At 54.2% G+C, this 15,788-nt stretch overlaps 2 protein-coding genes across 26 annotated transcripts in view; one reads left to right on the top strand and one right to left on the bottom strand.

Annotated features, from left to right (window-relative positions):
* The window catches only part of MOK (MOK protein kinase), a 47,939-nt gene extending 37,463 nt beyond the window's left edge, over positions 1-10,476 (top strand). For 7 of the 15 annotated variants that reach the window (XM_032287348.1, XM_032287349.1, XM_032287360.1 and 4 more), the window contains 4 exons: positions 531-632; positions 1,495-1,668; positions 2,370-2,484; positions 7,191-7,868. In XM_032287348.1, coding sequence (XP_032143239.1) covers positions 531-632; positions 1,495-1,668; positions 2,370-2,484; positions 7,191-7,550 — 751 coding nt within the window. In that variant the 3' untranslated portion in view covers positions 7,551-7,868. Of the gene's footprint in view, positions 1-530; positions 633-1,494; positions 1,669-2,369; positions 2,485-4,481; positions 5,303-7,190; positions 7,869-10,330 lie in introns of those variants that run through there. The other 8 variants (XM_032287361.1, XM_032287362.1, XM_032287352.1 and 5 more) reach the window with 6 other exon arrangements.
* Positions 9,751-15,788, bottom strand: part of WDR20 (WD repeat domain 20) — an 87,967-nt gene continuing 81,929 nt past the window's right edge. For 10 of the 11 annotated variants that reach the window (XM_032287343.1, XM_032287333.1, XM_032287345.1 and 7 more), the window contains one exon: positions 9,751-10,596. In XM_032287343.1, coding sequence (XP_032143234.1) covers positions 10,543-10,596 — 54 coding nt within the window. In that variant the 3' untranslated portion in view covers positions 9,751-10,542. The remainder of the gene's footprint in view (positions 10,597-15,788) is intronic. The other variant, XM_032287334.1, reaches the window with a different exon arrangement.

The following is a 15,788-nucleotide window of genomic DNA, read 5'->3' on the forward strand; positions in this document are numbered from 1 at the left end:
ATGTCAGGGCCGGGCACGGTGGCTCACGCCTATAGTCCCAGCACTTTGGGAGGCTGAGGGAGGATCACAAGGTCAGCAGTTCGAGACCAGCCTGACCAACATGGTGAAACCCCATCTCTACTAAAAATACAAAAGAAAAAAATTAGCTGGGTATGGTGCCACACACCTGTAGTCCCAGATACTCAGGAGGCTGAGGCAGGGGAATCACTTGAACCCGGGAGGCGGAGGTTGCAGTGAGCCGAGATAACACCACTGCACTCCAGCCTGGAGGACAGAGTGAGACTGTCTTTAAAAAAAAAAAAAAAAAAAAGCATGTCGGACCTGTTGGTAAAGTGGAAACAAAGAAGGAGCACAAGGGAGAGTGGCGCCTCCCTGCGGTGAGGGTCTGCATGAGCAGCTAGGCGCAGTTCCTCGTGTTTTGTGTGAGTGAGCCTGTCTGTGGGTGGCAGGTGGGGTGGGGGAGGAACCAGGCAGAATGGAGAGGCCATGGCCATGTAATGACCTCGGTGCCCCTTGTCATGCCCTTCCAGTCTGCAGCCCCTCTTCCCTGGAGCAAATGAATTGGACCAAATCTCAAAAATCCACGATGTCATCGGCACACCTGCTCAGAAGACCCTCACCAAGTTCAAACAGTGAGTGTTGTGCTCTGAGTGTACGTGGACTCACTCCCCTGCCAGGACCTGCGTCAGGGCAAGCCGCTCCATGGCCAGTGAGTGGCTGCTCAGACAGAGCCCATTACTCGGGGGGTCTCAAAGGTGAGCTGTTCCTTGAGCATCACAGAGATTTGTCACCAGCCTTCTGAGGGGCAGGGAGTTATGCTCTGTTCCCTGAATGGTTTAAGCAGAACTTAGAAGCCTTTGGGTGGAAATGCATAGACCGCAGGGGCACAGTGGGTAAGGGCTTTCTGCAGCCCTCCGTGGTGCTGCTGGCGGGACGGCCCTGGAAGAGGTGTTCCTGGACTCGTAGGAGTCATTCTGATGGAGTTGAGCTGGGGAGTCGGGACTTCCCAGAAAGGGCCTGTGGGCTGAGGGGGCAAGTGATCTCAGGGAGGGAGGAGATGGTAACAATTTTGGACTCTTCTTTTTTCATTAAACTTTATTTCATTCTTCTCATGCAGGAAGGTGGTATTAGTCTTTTACAGGAAAGGTAGTTTTCTGACATTTATAGCATAACAGATCCCCTTTTTATAACAGGCTACTTTAATAGACGTTTAAGAGCAGCTTTAGCTTCACATACAGGCCTGTCCTCATGCGCGCACAGCCTCCCTGTCGTCAGCACCCCACTCGAGTGGTGTGTTTGTTATGGCCGATGAACCACGGACAGCCCATCGTTCACCTCAGGGGTCCCTCTTGGTGGCGCACATACAGTGGGCTGGGACAGGCATAGACTCTGAGCCATAAGTTCCCCTCCGCACAGGGCCCTCAGTCCTGACGGCGGGCCGCGGTGCACTCGGTGACAGCATGACCGTTTATTATCATTGGGCTTTTAATACAGGTCGAGAGCTATGAATTTTGATTTTCCTTTTAAAAAGGGATCAGGAATACCTCTACTGACAACCAATTTGTCCCCACAATGCCTCTCCCTCCTGCATGCAATGGTGGCCTATGATCCCGATGAGAGAATCGCCGCCCACCAGGCCCTGCAGCACCCCTACTTCCAAGAACAGAGGTAGGTGCTCTCCTGGGTTCTGTGGGGAGGATGGCAGGACCTGGCGGGTGGGACCCATGGGCACACGGTTGGGCGAGGGACTGCCCTCTGGAGGGTTCCTGGTTCTTGGGAATCCTGCTGTCTATCCTGAAGAGTGATCAGGGCCTCTTGGGGCCCCCACCGTCCTGTGTTCTCGTGTATCCTCCCCAAATGAGGCTGTTGTCAGCTCCACGGCAGGGGGAGACGGGGCTGGCTGGCCACTTGCAGTTGGTGCTGAGGCTACAGGTAAGCCTTCTAGAAGAGCCTGGCGTGCAGCCCTTGTAAATGGTGTGAGCGCCTTCTGAGATGTTAGAGCATTTTGGATGTTTCCTGGCACTAGAGTGCCTGCTGGATGCAAATCTAAGACGTGTCTGCCCTGAGATCCTCTGGTTCCATATCTCCGTACACTCTTGTGTGTGTAACTGTGGAGGTGACAGTTTATCCCAAACTGCGAGTCCCTGGGTAGGCAGTGCCTGTGGTTCATGGGGACAGCTCTGCTCCTGGCCCAGAGACTGTCAGGCTGAGAGAGAAAAGAAAAAAAAGCCTTCTGATTACAGCTCATGTGGAAAAGAAGAGCTAGTGACAACTCACACAGTAGACAAACTGGAGACAAAGAAGCTAAACAGGTTGTGTGCTCCGCGGTTCTCAGTGGAGCCACTCCATTCTCTTCTCCTTCCTCGTAGGAAAACAGAGAAGCGGGCTCTGGGCAGCCACAGAAAAGTTTGCTTTTCAGAGCACCCTGTGGCACCAGAACCACTCAGTAACAGCTGGCAGATTTCAAAGGAGAGCAGAAAGCAGGTACTAAACGAAATTGGAGCCGGAGACCGCCTGGCTCAGCGGGGACTGGACACCCTGGGGTGGCCCGCGTCTCTCACAGGACACCGCCCGTGGAGGCCTTGGCAGACCACGGTGTCAGTCGAAGCCTGAACAGCATGCGAGTGGATGGCTCCGTGTGTTGGAACGGCAGGGAACCCCGTTGTGTTTGCTTAAGCCCTTTCTGCCCCAGTAGCTCAGGATTGATGACGAAAATCCCATGTGAGCAGGCTGGAGAGGGGACCCTTGACGAGCTTTTGTGTCTGCCTGATGACCACATGCAGGTGCCAGGTTCTGTGCCAAGGCACTGTGCAGACATCACCTCACTGTGCCCTCACAGTGGCCCTGGAGAGAGGCCCCAAGAAGATGCAGCACTGGCCCAAGTCCCCAACTAGCCAGTGACAGGCCCCACATCCTAGGCAGGCCACGCTGTCTGCCTGGCCCGGATGAGCACTTTGTCCCATCAGCGGAGGTTGTACACATTTTGGATTGAGAGATGCCAGCTTCCTTGCGCAGTGCCATCACCTTCCCACCTACCGTGTGGCATCCTAGCCCAGTGCAGCCCTGTGGCATCTGCTGGTAGCGTCGCCCCAGTCTCCCAGTGCTGGGGTGGCACCCCAACTGTGATCATGTGCCCTTCCATCATTCATCTGTCCCATCCTCCCTGCCTCTCTCGCTCCTCCCAGTCTTTACCCAGTGCTCCCTGCCCGCTTAGGACCTTGCAACCCAGAGCTGCAGCAGGCTGCTCTCCAGAAAGCAAGGCTCCTGTGTCCCACCGGCCACCGATTACGGCTCCGCTTGAATGTCCAAAACACAAACTTGCTGAAACCCCATCTCCTGATCTTCCCCCAAACATGCTTTCTCCCTGCAGCTTCCCATGGCCTTACCCCAGGGAGGCAGCTATGTCAACTGCCCAGGCCCCCTGTGGACCCTTCCGTCATCCACAGGGGCTGTGCCTTCTGGCCTCCTGCCTCCTCACCTTGCCCAAGTCACCACAGATGGCCTTCTCACTACTGTCCCTGCCCTGCCTCCACTCCCTCCTGGACAGAGGATCTGCTTCAAACCCTGATGTCACTCCCAGCTGGCATTCACCCAAGTCCCCACCCTCAGTCTCATCCGAGGTCGCATGCTTTTCTCTAAGGGCAAATCCTTTGATAGGAAATATTTGAGGCCCCGTGGCCTGGGGTGTTTGTTACACTCCCCACTTTGCTGCAGTGTGAAAGCAGCTGGAAGCAACACATGAACCACATGGGGGCTGCGCTCCAGTAGAACTGGGGACACCAAAATTTGAATTTCACATAATTTTCACATGCCATGAAACTTTTTTTTGAATTATTAAAAAATATAAAAACCGGCTGGGTACAGTGGCTCACACCTGTAAACCAAGTGCTTAGAGAGGCCAAGGGAGGGTCGTTTGAGGCCAGGAGTTTGAGACCAGCCTGGGCAACACAGGCGAGACCACTCCCCTGCCACCGCATCTATGTTTTAAAAATCAGCTGGCGTAATGGTGTGCGCCTGTAGTCCCAGCTACTTGGGAGGCTGAGGCAGGAGGATCCCCTGAGCCTAGGAAGCTGAGGCTACAGTGAGCCAAGACTGCACCACTGCCCTCCAGTTTGGGCTACAGAGCAAGACTATGTCTCAAAAAAAAAAGTGAGACTGTCCTTAGCTCACAAGCTGCCCAGAAGCAGGCGGCAGGCTCATCAGGGTGTGAGGCCCTGGAGCAGGAGGAGGGGTGGGTGCCACTGCCCGGGAGCGCTTTGCCACCCGCACTGGCTCCTCAGCTCCGCAGTTGGCGTTGGCCTCCGCGAGGGACTCTAATGAGCAGCCACTCCCTGGGGGTGTCTGGGACCTGGTCCCAGTCACATCTCACAGTCAAGAAATTGTATTAGGCAAAAGCAGTACAAAAGAGCCTCTTGCGTTTTTCCTAATTTCCGTAAAGGGGAAAGCGTTTTATGTCCAACTAGCCTTTGTTCTGTTTCAAGAAACAGTCATTGAAGCAAGAGGAGGACCATCCCAAGAGACAAGGCCCGGCCTACGCCATGGAACTGCCCAAACTAAAGCTTTCGGGGGTGACCAAACTGTCATCTTACTCCAGCCCCACGCTGCAGTCGGAGCTTGGCTCTGGAACAAGTGGGAAGGTGCCGGTGCTGAGACCCTTGAAGTTCATGGGCGCGAGCAAGAAGGTAGCGGGACAGCCTCTCTGCGCTGCTGCTCTCCCGCCAGCCCAGGCGGCCGCTCAATTTTTGGTCTGTAATTTTTCTTTGACAGACAGATCCACGGAAGGACCTTAAGCCTGGCCTGCAGCAGTGTCGCCTGCCCACCCTAGCACGGAAAGGTGGAGGGTACTGAGCGGCGGGGTTGTCTCGATTTCCTGGAGGCAACACACTGGCCGGCCTGCGCGATCTGCTCCCGAGATGCCATGGAGGGCTCGGGTTGCGCCTGCGGTGGCTTCCCACTGGCCAGGCTCTGGGTGCTGCCCTGGCCCCCCATGCCCACGGCCCACGCAGCTGCCCTGGATGTTCTGAGCTAATATATTTGTAAAACCACCACTTTCTAGGGTTTTCTTCCGTTTTCATAACTAAGAATTAGGGGCAGGGAATATTTTGTAACTTCTTATATGAATCAGAACGAATGAGCAGGACTGTATGCGATGTACTGGTGAGGCGTGGTTGGGAGGTGCGCTCTGCCCGTCCCCTGCACATCACAGCCTGCTGCTCAGTCACGGAGCACGTCACGTCTTACCAGGGATGCTACTGGAGACCCTGACTTTTATTAAAGCATGAGCTGTCGTTACACGATTTCACTCTAATATTCTCTGAGTCCAGCATGTGTCCTTCCCAGCCATCCCTTGATTTTAGCTTTTGCGGGCACACAAGGGAAGGTGATTTTGTTGGGAAGAGTTTGTAGTGGCTTAATTTTCATTTGAAAAACCATTCAGGAACACACACAGGCGTGTCCTCGGAACCCTCTTTGCTTGTCAGTGACCAGCCTGGCGAGGCAGCGAGGGGCACAGGGCAGGCCTGAAGCATCTCTTCTGAGCACGGGCTTCGAAGTGGCCATACGGTCATTTTAGCTTCTGGTGCCCAGCTGTCTCCCTGAGCTATTTCCCGAGCGCCAACGATAAGGTGGGCACCTTGTGTCCTACTAAAAGAAACCCGTTTCCCTGTGGGGCTGGGATGGGAGCATTGCAAAGAAGCTGTAGCGCTGGCCGGGCTGCTGGGCAGGGGAAAAGTCCTCGCAAGCCCTTTTATCTTGGAAAGTAACCTAGTAATTGGGTCTGTCTTCTTTTTTCTCATCTTCCCAAACTTAACAATATATTTTTTAAAAAATCTAAATTTCCCAGATTAGTGTTTACTTCTCCTTGTTCCGTGCTGAGACAAATCCGTGATGCCCTTCCTTCAGGTGCTCTCCAGTGGGCCCAGCTCAGCCCCAGGCCACCTGACGTGACAGTGGACTGCAGGAGGGAGGGCAGTCTGGAGGGAGAGGAAAGGGCGGGAGCATGGGGCAGCGAGTCCATGGGCACAGTTGCCCGGTCTGGGCCACAGGGGGGCAAAGGAGCCCAAGAAGGGCAGATTCAAGCTGGAAAGTGGAGCTTACTGTAATATTCAGAGCAGGGTTCAATGCAGGCCTCTTCCTGAGCTCCTTTTACACCCATTTGAGACCCCCGTGCAGTGTTCAGGGCTGCCCTTGGTGTAGGGGAGGTGTCTGAGTGGGGTGTGGTGGGGTGTGGCCGTTCTCCCTCCGCAGAGGGCTTCAGAGTCACAGGGGAGGCAGACCCACAGCAGCAGGGAGGGCTGGGGGACAGAAGGCTGTGGAGGTGGGGGCGGCGGGGCACAGGTTAGAAACGGGACCTTTGGGCAGGGGACTGGTGGCTGGAAGGGGCATGCCCAGTCCCCAGGCCTGGCTTCAAGGTTGGGCATGTTTAAGGATTGTTTGTGTACTTGGGAAACGTATTATTCCCTTTAAGTGTATAAAGTATGAAGGGAATGTCTTTACAGTTCTCTGCAGGCCTTGTTGAGAAAGCAAATGTGGTCTGCAGATGCTGGTGCCCAGGACTCCAGCTGCCCTGTCCTGACTGTCACCTCGTGGTGGGGGCAGCAGGGCTGGGGTCCCCACAGGTGACCTGGCGTGTCACCACTTGAAGCCCTCCTGGTTTTGTTGGACTCAGGCTGTGTTGAGCCTGGCACGCCAGCCCGACAGTTGTGGGGACAATTAGGAGGCAGTTAGATTTTGGCAGCTGGGCCTCCAGGCTGGAGCTGGGCAGGGGACCAGAGCCAGGTCCACAGGCCCTCTCCACGGAGGAGTGGCAGGGATTTTTGGCACACAGCAGGGCTCCCACAAAGATTCCCAAGTCCAAGGATGGAGATTCCAAGGGTGGCGGTTTCCTGCAGATTTGGACTTCCTGCCTTACACTTGGCTGTCACACCTGCCTGCTCTCAGCAGGAGGCGCCAGGGTCCCCAGGCCGCTTCAGCTGCGTGTGGTTCCATGCCCATCTGGGCCCTGAGATGGGCGGGTGCAGGCCAGGGCTGAGGGCAGAGGGGCCAGCAGAGCCCACAGGAGGCCACTTTGCCCTGCTGCCAGGGCCCTGGCTGCGCCTCTGCTGCCCCAAACTGGAAAGCTTGCAGAGCCGGGCCGGCCGGATTATTTCCTTCTGTACAAAGCGACTGAAGTGCTTGAATCACCCCCACAGAACTCCAGAACGGAAGCAAGCATGAGGCCTCACCCGTCCTCCTCCACCCCATTCAAGTACTTCCTTCCCTCCATCCTCTGCTGGGCACCTGTGTGCTGCCCGGCTGCATCGCCACCCTTCTCATGTGAGCCCACCCTTGTCCACCTACCTCACCCTCCTGACCTGAAGAGGAGCCCCCCCATCCCACTGTGGGGGTGGGGGCTCGTGGTGTGGGCAGAAGTAAGCAGCCATCTCCGTCCAGCACTCAGATGGTGCCCACCTTCGTGTGACAGGCGGCAGCAGTGCGACTGTGACCTCCCATCTCCTGCTGTGCTGCCCCCGCCACCTGCAGTGCAGCTAGCCTGCCCACGGGGCGGCTAGATCCACCCCTGGCACAGCCCATCTCTTCCTGGCTTCCTCTAGGCCGAATCCTCGCGCGGAGCCTACGTTCCCCAATGCCAGAAGTGTAAGACAGCACAAGGCAACGAGTGGGAAAAGCGAACCCAAATCTTACCAGGGACGCTCGTCTTTCCAGGGCGCCTGAGAAAGACCAGCCTTGACGCTGCCTTGCAGTGTCTGCCCAGGGCCTGCTGAATGCTTGGGTCCACGGTGGCAGTGGCGGGGACAGTTATGAGGCAGCTAGACTTTGGAAGCCATCTCGGACCATTTGGCTATGGACCAATCTTAGGACAGCACCATGAAAATAAAGATTGATTCCTGGCACAGATGCATCTATAGTAAACAGGCGTTTCTGACAGCATTAGTACAGCAATGCAAACTGCGTTCCGGAACCCAGTGAAGGGTGACAGAGGGCTGAGGCAGAGCTAAAACTAACCCGCACGAGTGATGCCATCTTGGGGCCAGCGAAAGCTTCAGACATGCTGGGTCATCTGACCAGACTGCTCAAATCTTTACATAATCATTGTCCCGGTGTTAGATTTCTACCTGCCACTTCCCACAGGCAGACAGGAAACAGAATAAGATGACTGGATTAAGAATTCTAGACCTGGCCAGGTGTGGTGGCTCACACTTGTAATCCCAGCACCTTGGGAGGCTGAAGCAGGAGGATCGCTTGAGCTCAGGAGTTCAAGACCAGCCTGGGCAATATAAGGAGACCCTGTCTCTAAAAAATGCCAAAGAATTATCCAGGTGTGTTGGCACTCACCTGTGACCCCAGCTACTTGGGAGGCCAAGGGGGAAGGACTGCTAGAGCCCAGGAGGTTGAGGCTACAGTGAGCTGTGATCGCACCACGACATTCCAGCCTGGATGACAGGTGAGACTCTGTCTTAAAATGATTCTAGGCTTATTTTCAAAGGTAGTCTCTTCTGACTTCCAAATACACCCGCCGTTCACTGTAGATGCTTTGGACTCCCTGGGTTTGGCTTCCTGTGTAACTGACAGCACCTAGCGATCAGCACTTTAAGAAGACAGAAATACCAAAAATACCTAAAACGTGCTGATATTTTAATACAGAGGTCACTCTGCATGTGTCTAATTTACACATTCTGATTCTTTCATTTAAAACAGCAAGTCTCAGTATCTCGTATTATTTCTCTTTCTAGAAGACTCACACCGTAGTTCATGGCCCCAGGATCCAGAGGCCCTGCTGGAGCTCCGAGCGGGGCAGGCTGAGGGCTCAAGCTGCAACTCAACTCCTCTGAAGGAAACTAAACCCAGGGCTGAGCTGAGGCCGAGTTTTCTGTTGCTGCATTCATACAAATGGTGAAAATGCAGCATAGCTCCCTTGAAAGCCTGAAATTAAAGACATGCCCCCAATTTCATGTGATCACTCAGAGAAATAGGTTTCAGACACTTCATGGTTTAAAGTCTCACAAAGTAAAGCTTTCAAAGGATCCAGTTGTATATGATTTTTTTGAAAACAAGAAGCAGGCTGGTCCGAGTACAGTGGGGTTTACACTGATTGATCACAACCAGTTACAGATTTCTTTGTTCTTTCTCCACTCCTGCTGCTTCACTTGACTAGCCTTTAAAAAAATAAAACAGGCCGGGCGTGGTGGCTCAGGCCTGTAATCCCAGCACTTAGGGAGGCTGAGGCAGGTGGATCACCTGAGGTCAGGAGTTCGAGATCAGCCTGGCGAATATGGTGAAAGCCTGTCTCTAAAATAAAATAAACCAAGAAACATTCTTGTCCTTGGTAGCTGCACATTCTGTTGTGATGCTAGTAACTCGCTGGGCAGGTGTGGGAGGCCCTAAGCTCACAGATGCTCAACCAAGTAAGAAAAATCTCAGGAAAATAGCTTCATTAGCTATTTCATGTCCCACGTTCATACTCACCATAGAAACTGTGTTATGTGTGGTCACAGGCCTTCAATGGCAAAAGAAGGACTCTAAGCTGTAAGGAAAAATCACTCACTGAAACCTTGTGCACATGTGCAGCTGCAAGGGGGGCCCAGGAGCCAAAGCCTCCTGAGACGTTCCCGAACAGCCCGGCTCACGTCTGACTGACGAGGGGCTTCGAGTAACGGGTGAAAAAGACAAAACCATTCCATACTGACCGATTCCTGCCACCAAAGTTTACGGCAAACACTGAGCCAAAGTAACAGAAGATAAAACAAGTGGTATATTCAAGATAGTTTTAATTTTTGTGTGTGAATTAGAAATATCACTCTTAAATGGTGAAAATTACTAGTGAAGTAACCATCTTCCCCAATTGCAGAATTACATTATTTATACATATAATACAGAGTTGATTGCACTGGAAACAATAGTATTAAAATAAACGTCAACAGGTAAAAAGGGCGTCTTCCCTCCGCACCTCCAAGGGCCACGAGTCCTTTACACCCAGATGCAAAGTAACTTTCCACCAGCATTCAACTATGTTTAAGTGCAAACAATTTAAAAAAATCTGTGATTGCAGCATGTCATCCTGAATTACACTAAGTCAGAAAGTAACAACTTTCTCTCTAAGTGCATTCCAGGCTGTCTTCTGACCACCTAAGGTATAAAAAAATCAGTGCAAAAACAAAGTGAAGCACTATTTATAAAGTTGAATTTCAGGGGATTTCTTGTCCAAGAAACATTTTATTTTACACTATGAATATATGTGTATATAATATATATATATATATATGTATGAGATTCAATTACATTGAATTAGAGTAAAAAGCAAGAAAACTCCATTTCTTATTTTTTACTGCAGCCCCAAAAGACTGATTTAAAAATGGAAACAATTTCTTTGGGTGAGCAGCGGGAACGCGCGCCGCAGAGCGAGCCGGTCGCCGTCCACACGCCCTCGCTGACATCCACCGCCTGAGGTCCGCCGCCCGAGCGTGGCCCAGGCCCAGCGTGGGGCTCCTCCTTGTCACTCCCTCGAGTCCGAGTCCTGAGGCTCTGCGCGCAGCAGTGGGGTGGCTACACTACAGTTCCACCTGGAGAACTGGCCTGGCCTGGGGACGACAAGGAGCCCTGCGAACAAAGCAGTCTACATTAATCCAGCAAAACACCCAGAGGGCAACAGCCACCATGCTTGCCCTCCGCCAGCAGCTCCACGTGGTCAAAACTGGTGCTGTTGGTGTGGACGCCAGTGTGGGAGGGGAGCAAACCCGCCACGTCATCTGTGTAATTCCTATCCAGATCACGGCGTGACTTTCCTGGAGAACTGGAACCTTGCTGGCTGCAATAGTGTGGCCTCAGCACCATCCAAGAGAAGGGAGGCCAAGGCTGGCCGTGGCCTTGGGGGAGACAGTGGTCTCTCCGCACCTGAGGAGAACAGGTTCTCTGCGCTTCGCTGGCCCCGAGGTGCAGGTGGCTCCTGGGTGTCCAGCGCCTTCAGCCAGGGCTGAGCCCGGGCACCACAGCTCTGGACCACACGCCCAGTCGCTCAGAGCCAGGGGTCGCCTCCAACAATACAGCTCAGTGGCACCTTTGAAAGGGCATTCACTGCTGGGGGGGGGGGTCTTGCTTCGTTGGGTGCTGTGACCGTGGCACCCTCTGGCTGTTTTCTGCTCATGGGTGGGCCCCACAGGCAGAGAAAGGAGGACCAGGCCGGGGTGGGAAGCCCCAGAACAAAGAAGTGGGAGGCTGTGGCTGGGTGTGGAGAAGGGACATGGCAGGCAGCAGGAAGACTACGGGCATCTAGCCCTTTGGGGTGGCTCCTGAGAGGCTCACGGGGGAGGGGCGGGTCTCACCCAGACTGCAATACAGGTGTGGGCTTAGGTCCACCTGTGAGGATTCAGCCCTCCACAGCAAAGAGCACTTCCATGCCTTTGCATTTACTATCGGGCTGCAGTTACATCAAGCTGTGGCATTCATTTCTAAAGACTAATGTTAAGATGGTGGCAGTGCAGCCCCAAAGGTGCCCATTTTCAGCTGTGAACACAACTTACCCCTAAACTGTCATGGAAGAAGAAGGCTTCAGCTGATTAGTACTCTCTACAAATGGCAAGCCTTTAACCCAAGCAAACATTGCTGCCTCCTCACACATCAGACTGTGTGGACACAAATGGGGGTCCTCGCCCACACTGCTGTGGGAAGCCAGCTGTCCCGCTCACGTCACCTCGTTTCCTACCTTCACCCGGAATCTGTTCACCTACACAAGCTCAGGAAGCAAACGGAATGTGGCGCTGCCCCTGCTCAGAGCACACAGGAGCGCTTTTCCTCTGGGAGCCCAGAAGAGGGACAGAGCCCTGTTCGAACTTTAGAGGCCCCCGAGCACGCCCCATACTTCTGGCTCACACCCATCAAGGCTGTGGAGGAAACTGGGCAGCAGGTGCCCAACCCCACTTCTGCCATGGACAGCCTGGAGCGGAGAAGCCTCTAATACAAGGACACTCTGCCTTCGTCACCGTGCGTACCCTGAGAAGTACTGTCCACAGCCATGTGGTGTCCAGGAAGTGACAAAGCAGAACCAAGAAGCACCTCCCTTCCCCCAGCAACAGAAAAGACATCTGCACCCGGCAGAGGGAGAAAGATAGAGAGGGGCCGCCTTCCGCTACCAGCCAGTCTCCCCGCCTTTCACTGAGAGCTGCTCCAGGTACTCAAGAGGCCTCCCCACCCACAGGAAGGCGGGTCTCTACCAGCCCTGTGCGAAGTTTAGCTTCTCAGGAGCACATTTAACAACTGAAAAGCAAGTGACAGCCAGCCCTTTGGGAGGCCAAGGTGGGTGACTTGAGGTCAGGAGTTTAAGTCCAGCCTGGCCAACAAGGTGAAACCCCATCTCTACTAAAAATACAAAAATTAGCCGGGTGTGGTAGCGCATGCCTGTCATCCCAGCTACTCAGGAGGCTGCAGCAGGAGGATGGCTTGAGCCGGGATCCACTGCACTCCAGCCTGGGGACAGAGCAAGAGCCTGTCTCAAAAAAATACAAAAATAATAAGTGACATTAATTTTAATATTCTCTTCAACGGAAGATGTTTCATATTACCATATTCAACAATAATATAAAATTACTAATGACTTTTTTGGTAAGAGGCCTTTGAGGTATGCTGTATGGTTGGCACATTAGGGCACATTTCAGGTTGGGCTGGCCCCGGTTTACATACCCAGTGGCTGCAAGTGGCTGGTGACAGACATGGGGGATGGCACCCTCCCGTCCTAGAGTTCCTCTCACTGAGTGTGAGGTTCTGGAGGACTCAGCTGCTTCTCATCGCTCCCAAGGGAGGGTGGCTGCTGAGACGAAGAGGTGGCATGGCCACCAGGCTGCTGGAGCCTGATGTCAAGGGACACGGTGGTTGCACCACCTGGCCCTGCCCTGCCCCACCCCTGGAAAGCAACCCAACCTGAAGGGTGCAGGAGGGGTCCTACTCTATTAGCACAAAACAAATGCTTCCTCCAGTTTCTGTTGATTAATGAACACCCTGATGCCAGTGGTGGTGGCAGCTGGGAGCCAACCTGAACCACCCTCCCGCCCTCCACTGTCCCGCCGTCCACTGGGCCCACGTTCCAGAGAGATCCTGAATCAACTGCCCCCAAACCTGCCCCCCTCTCGCCTTCTGCGATCCACACTCGCGTAACAGGGAAGTGCTGTTGCCATTAGCAGAGCTTAACCCTTTTGATGTCAGCCCTGGCTAACAATTCTTTTAGAATGGATCGCCGTGCAGAGAACGTGCCCATGATCAAAACACAGGATCCCTATGCTGGAGCCCTGAGGAAGCAGGTTGGCTACGGGTGAAAAACCCAAGAGGACCCCACGGTGCTGGACCCAGGTCTCCTTGGAGCCTGCCCGTCAGAGCAAAGGGGAGAATAGTGTCTGTAACAGGAGTTAACAGGAAGGCGAAGAGACCTGATGAGCCTGGCCTCCAGTTCTCCAGCAGAGAATCAGCAAGCCCGGGGAGACGGCCCTACAGGTAGATATATGCCCCGGAGCGCCCTGGGCCGGGGTTGGCGTCAGTGCCAGTCAAGCCTGGAAGCAGAGGGTGCGACGGGGAGCACTCAGGGTGGCAGGAGAGGGGCCTCGGCCGGAGAGGCAGGTGGGCTCAGTGCCCTGCATGCAGGTGAGGGCTTGTGCGAGTCACGGGACCTTCTCTTGGCATCCACCACTTCTCGGAGACGGACTTATTTGCCATGACGAACACTGGAGGCCCCAGAGGGAAAAAACTGCCATTCAAAAGAAGAAGAAATGAACAAAGTCACCCTGTTTCTATCAGCCTGCGATTTAGTCTAAAGCTTATCCGGTGGTAGAAGAGGAAGACAGGAAACAGAAACCAGGCCCCCGGGAAGGATCCAGGCTGCAGCTTCCCCTGAGCGCGGTGGGAGGCGCGGGTTTAAGTGTGGAGGAGCTACTCCCCACGTGATCGTCCATGTCAAACTCACAGTGAAGGGACCCTGAGGCCCAACCCACCTGCTCCTCAGGGAGGGAATGTGGTTGTACCCTGTCCTTCTGCTTCCCTTTCATGGGAGCAATGCGCAAGGCCTGGCCTGGCCCGGCCCATGGAGGACCTGGCGACGGGAGCCCGCCCACGCTTCATCTGTCCCCTGCAGCATGTGGGAGCTGCTGGTCTGTGCACCAGAAGCAGGACAGCTGGCAATTCCAGGCTTTACCAGTTGCCATCAGGCAAAGGAGCTCCCCAGGGAGAATCTGCATGGCTGTCCCATCAGCCCCGATGCTGTTGGAGGAATGGGGGCAAGCCTTGGATCTAATACTTAGTCGGCTGTTCCGCTCTCCACAGAGTCACTGCTTTATTCCTGCTAGCGATGTGAGTTCAAAATTAAGTGCTAGAAAACACTCCAGCTCTTGGTTTGGGTTTGAGTCTAATTTATAATACTAAGTTCAGAGAATGATGCCTTGTTGCACCAGAATATATAGGAAAAATATTTTGGTTCAAAACAATTCACACTAAGGCAGCAGGGCCACGCTCCTGCCCTTGCAGTGCTGCTCAGAGTGGAGATTCTGACAGCAAGACCAGACTGTGAGGGCCATGGGCCACGTCAGAGAAAGGACGTGTCCTGAAGCTCTGTCAGGCCCGGGACGATCTCTGAGTTCTGGGAGGGCTTCCCTTTCTGACCCCATGGTCCCAGGCCTGTGAATGTCAGAGGAGACAGAACCTCAAGGAGACAGCTGTGGGATGTGGATGAGAGTGTGGGCTGGGCGCCATCTCACCCCCCATCCACCTGGGACTGCTCAAAACCCTCTCTGGTCATTCAACCCCCAAGGTCACCCTTTCCAACCCCAACAAAAGTAACACGCAAACAGGCCCTGGGAGCAGTTTTATTGCAGGCAGGCGGACAGACCAGCGCTTCTCTCCTGAGATCGTGGAGAAAGTGCCACAAGGTAGAATCTGGTTCTGCACAGCCACAACATCCGGGAGCTTGGTGCCAGCTGGCCCGGGTGCTGTGGAGGTCACCTCCACCCGCGTCCCCCAGAGGGAGAAGGCCGGCCTTGGCCCTGCACGTAGCCCCTGAGGCTCCAATGCTGGCCTCTGTGGCAGGTGCTCCTGGCAGAGCCTCACCCTGGGGACACCATGAGTTATTTGCAAAGCGATACCTTTTTAGAGACGGTGCAGGAATGATGAGAAGTATCACCAGGCTAGCCTGCCCTCAGAACGAACACTTCCAGCTCTGCGCACATTTCTTAACTGCTCACCTGCAATATCCGCACTATTCTCACTACACAAACCACGACAGAAAGGAACCAAAGAAAACCTGGAGACAGCAGCCATGGTTTATTCAAGTGCGTGAGGCCCATCTCCAGATCACACGAGTGGCATGTGAGCCAGAGAGCCGGGACCCTCAGCCCAGTCCAGGGACGTCTGGACCCATCCCTGCCCCAGACTGCATGGCAAGTTTGGCCTGGGACCCCGGTTGTAGCTGGGCAGTGGACAACGCACCTCTGCCAGCCTTAACCTGTGCACTGACAGGTCACACTGAGGGGGCACACTTCCCCAGATGCCACTCCACCTCTCTCTAAAGAGAAAAGCCACCCAGAGAAAAGAATCATGCTCTTCAGGCATCTGGGGAAAGACCACACAAATATAGGGCTCAATGATTTAAGGGTGCACTGTGACAGGAAGGAAGCATTGGAGAAAACGTGAGTCCGTGGGCCTTCATCGTGATCCCTGTCCACTGATGGACACCAGCAGGTCCGGGCTGTCACTGGGGGCCCCCCGGCTCCTGGGACCCACTTGGCCTTGCAATCCTCTCTGCTGTGTGAAGCAGGAAG

This window comes from Sapajus apella, unplaced genomic scaffold, assembly GCF_009761245.1.
Source record: "Sapajus apella isolate SASKATOON/1434 unplaced genomic scaffold, GSC_monkey_1.0 scaffold20, whole genome shotgun sequence".
In the NCBI taxonomy this organism is placed as follows: Eukaryota; Metazoa; Chordata; class Mammalia; order Primates; family Cebidae; genus Sapajus; species Sapajus apella.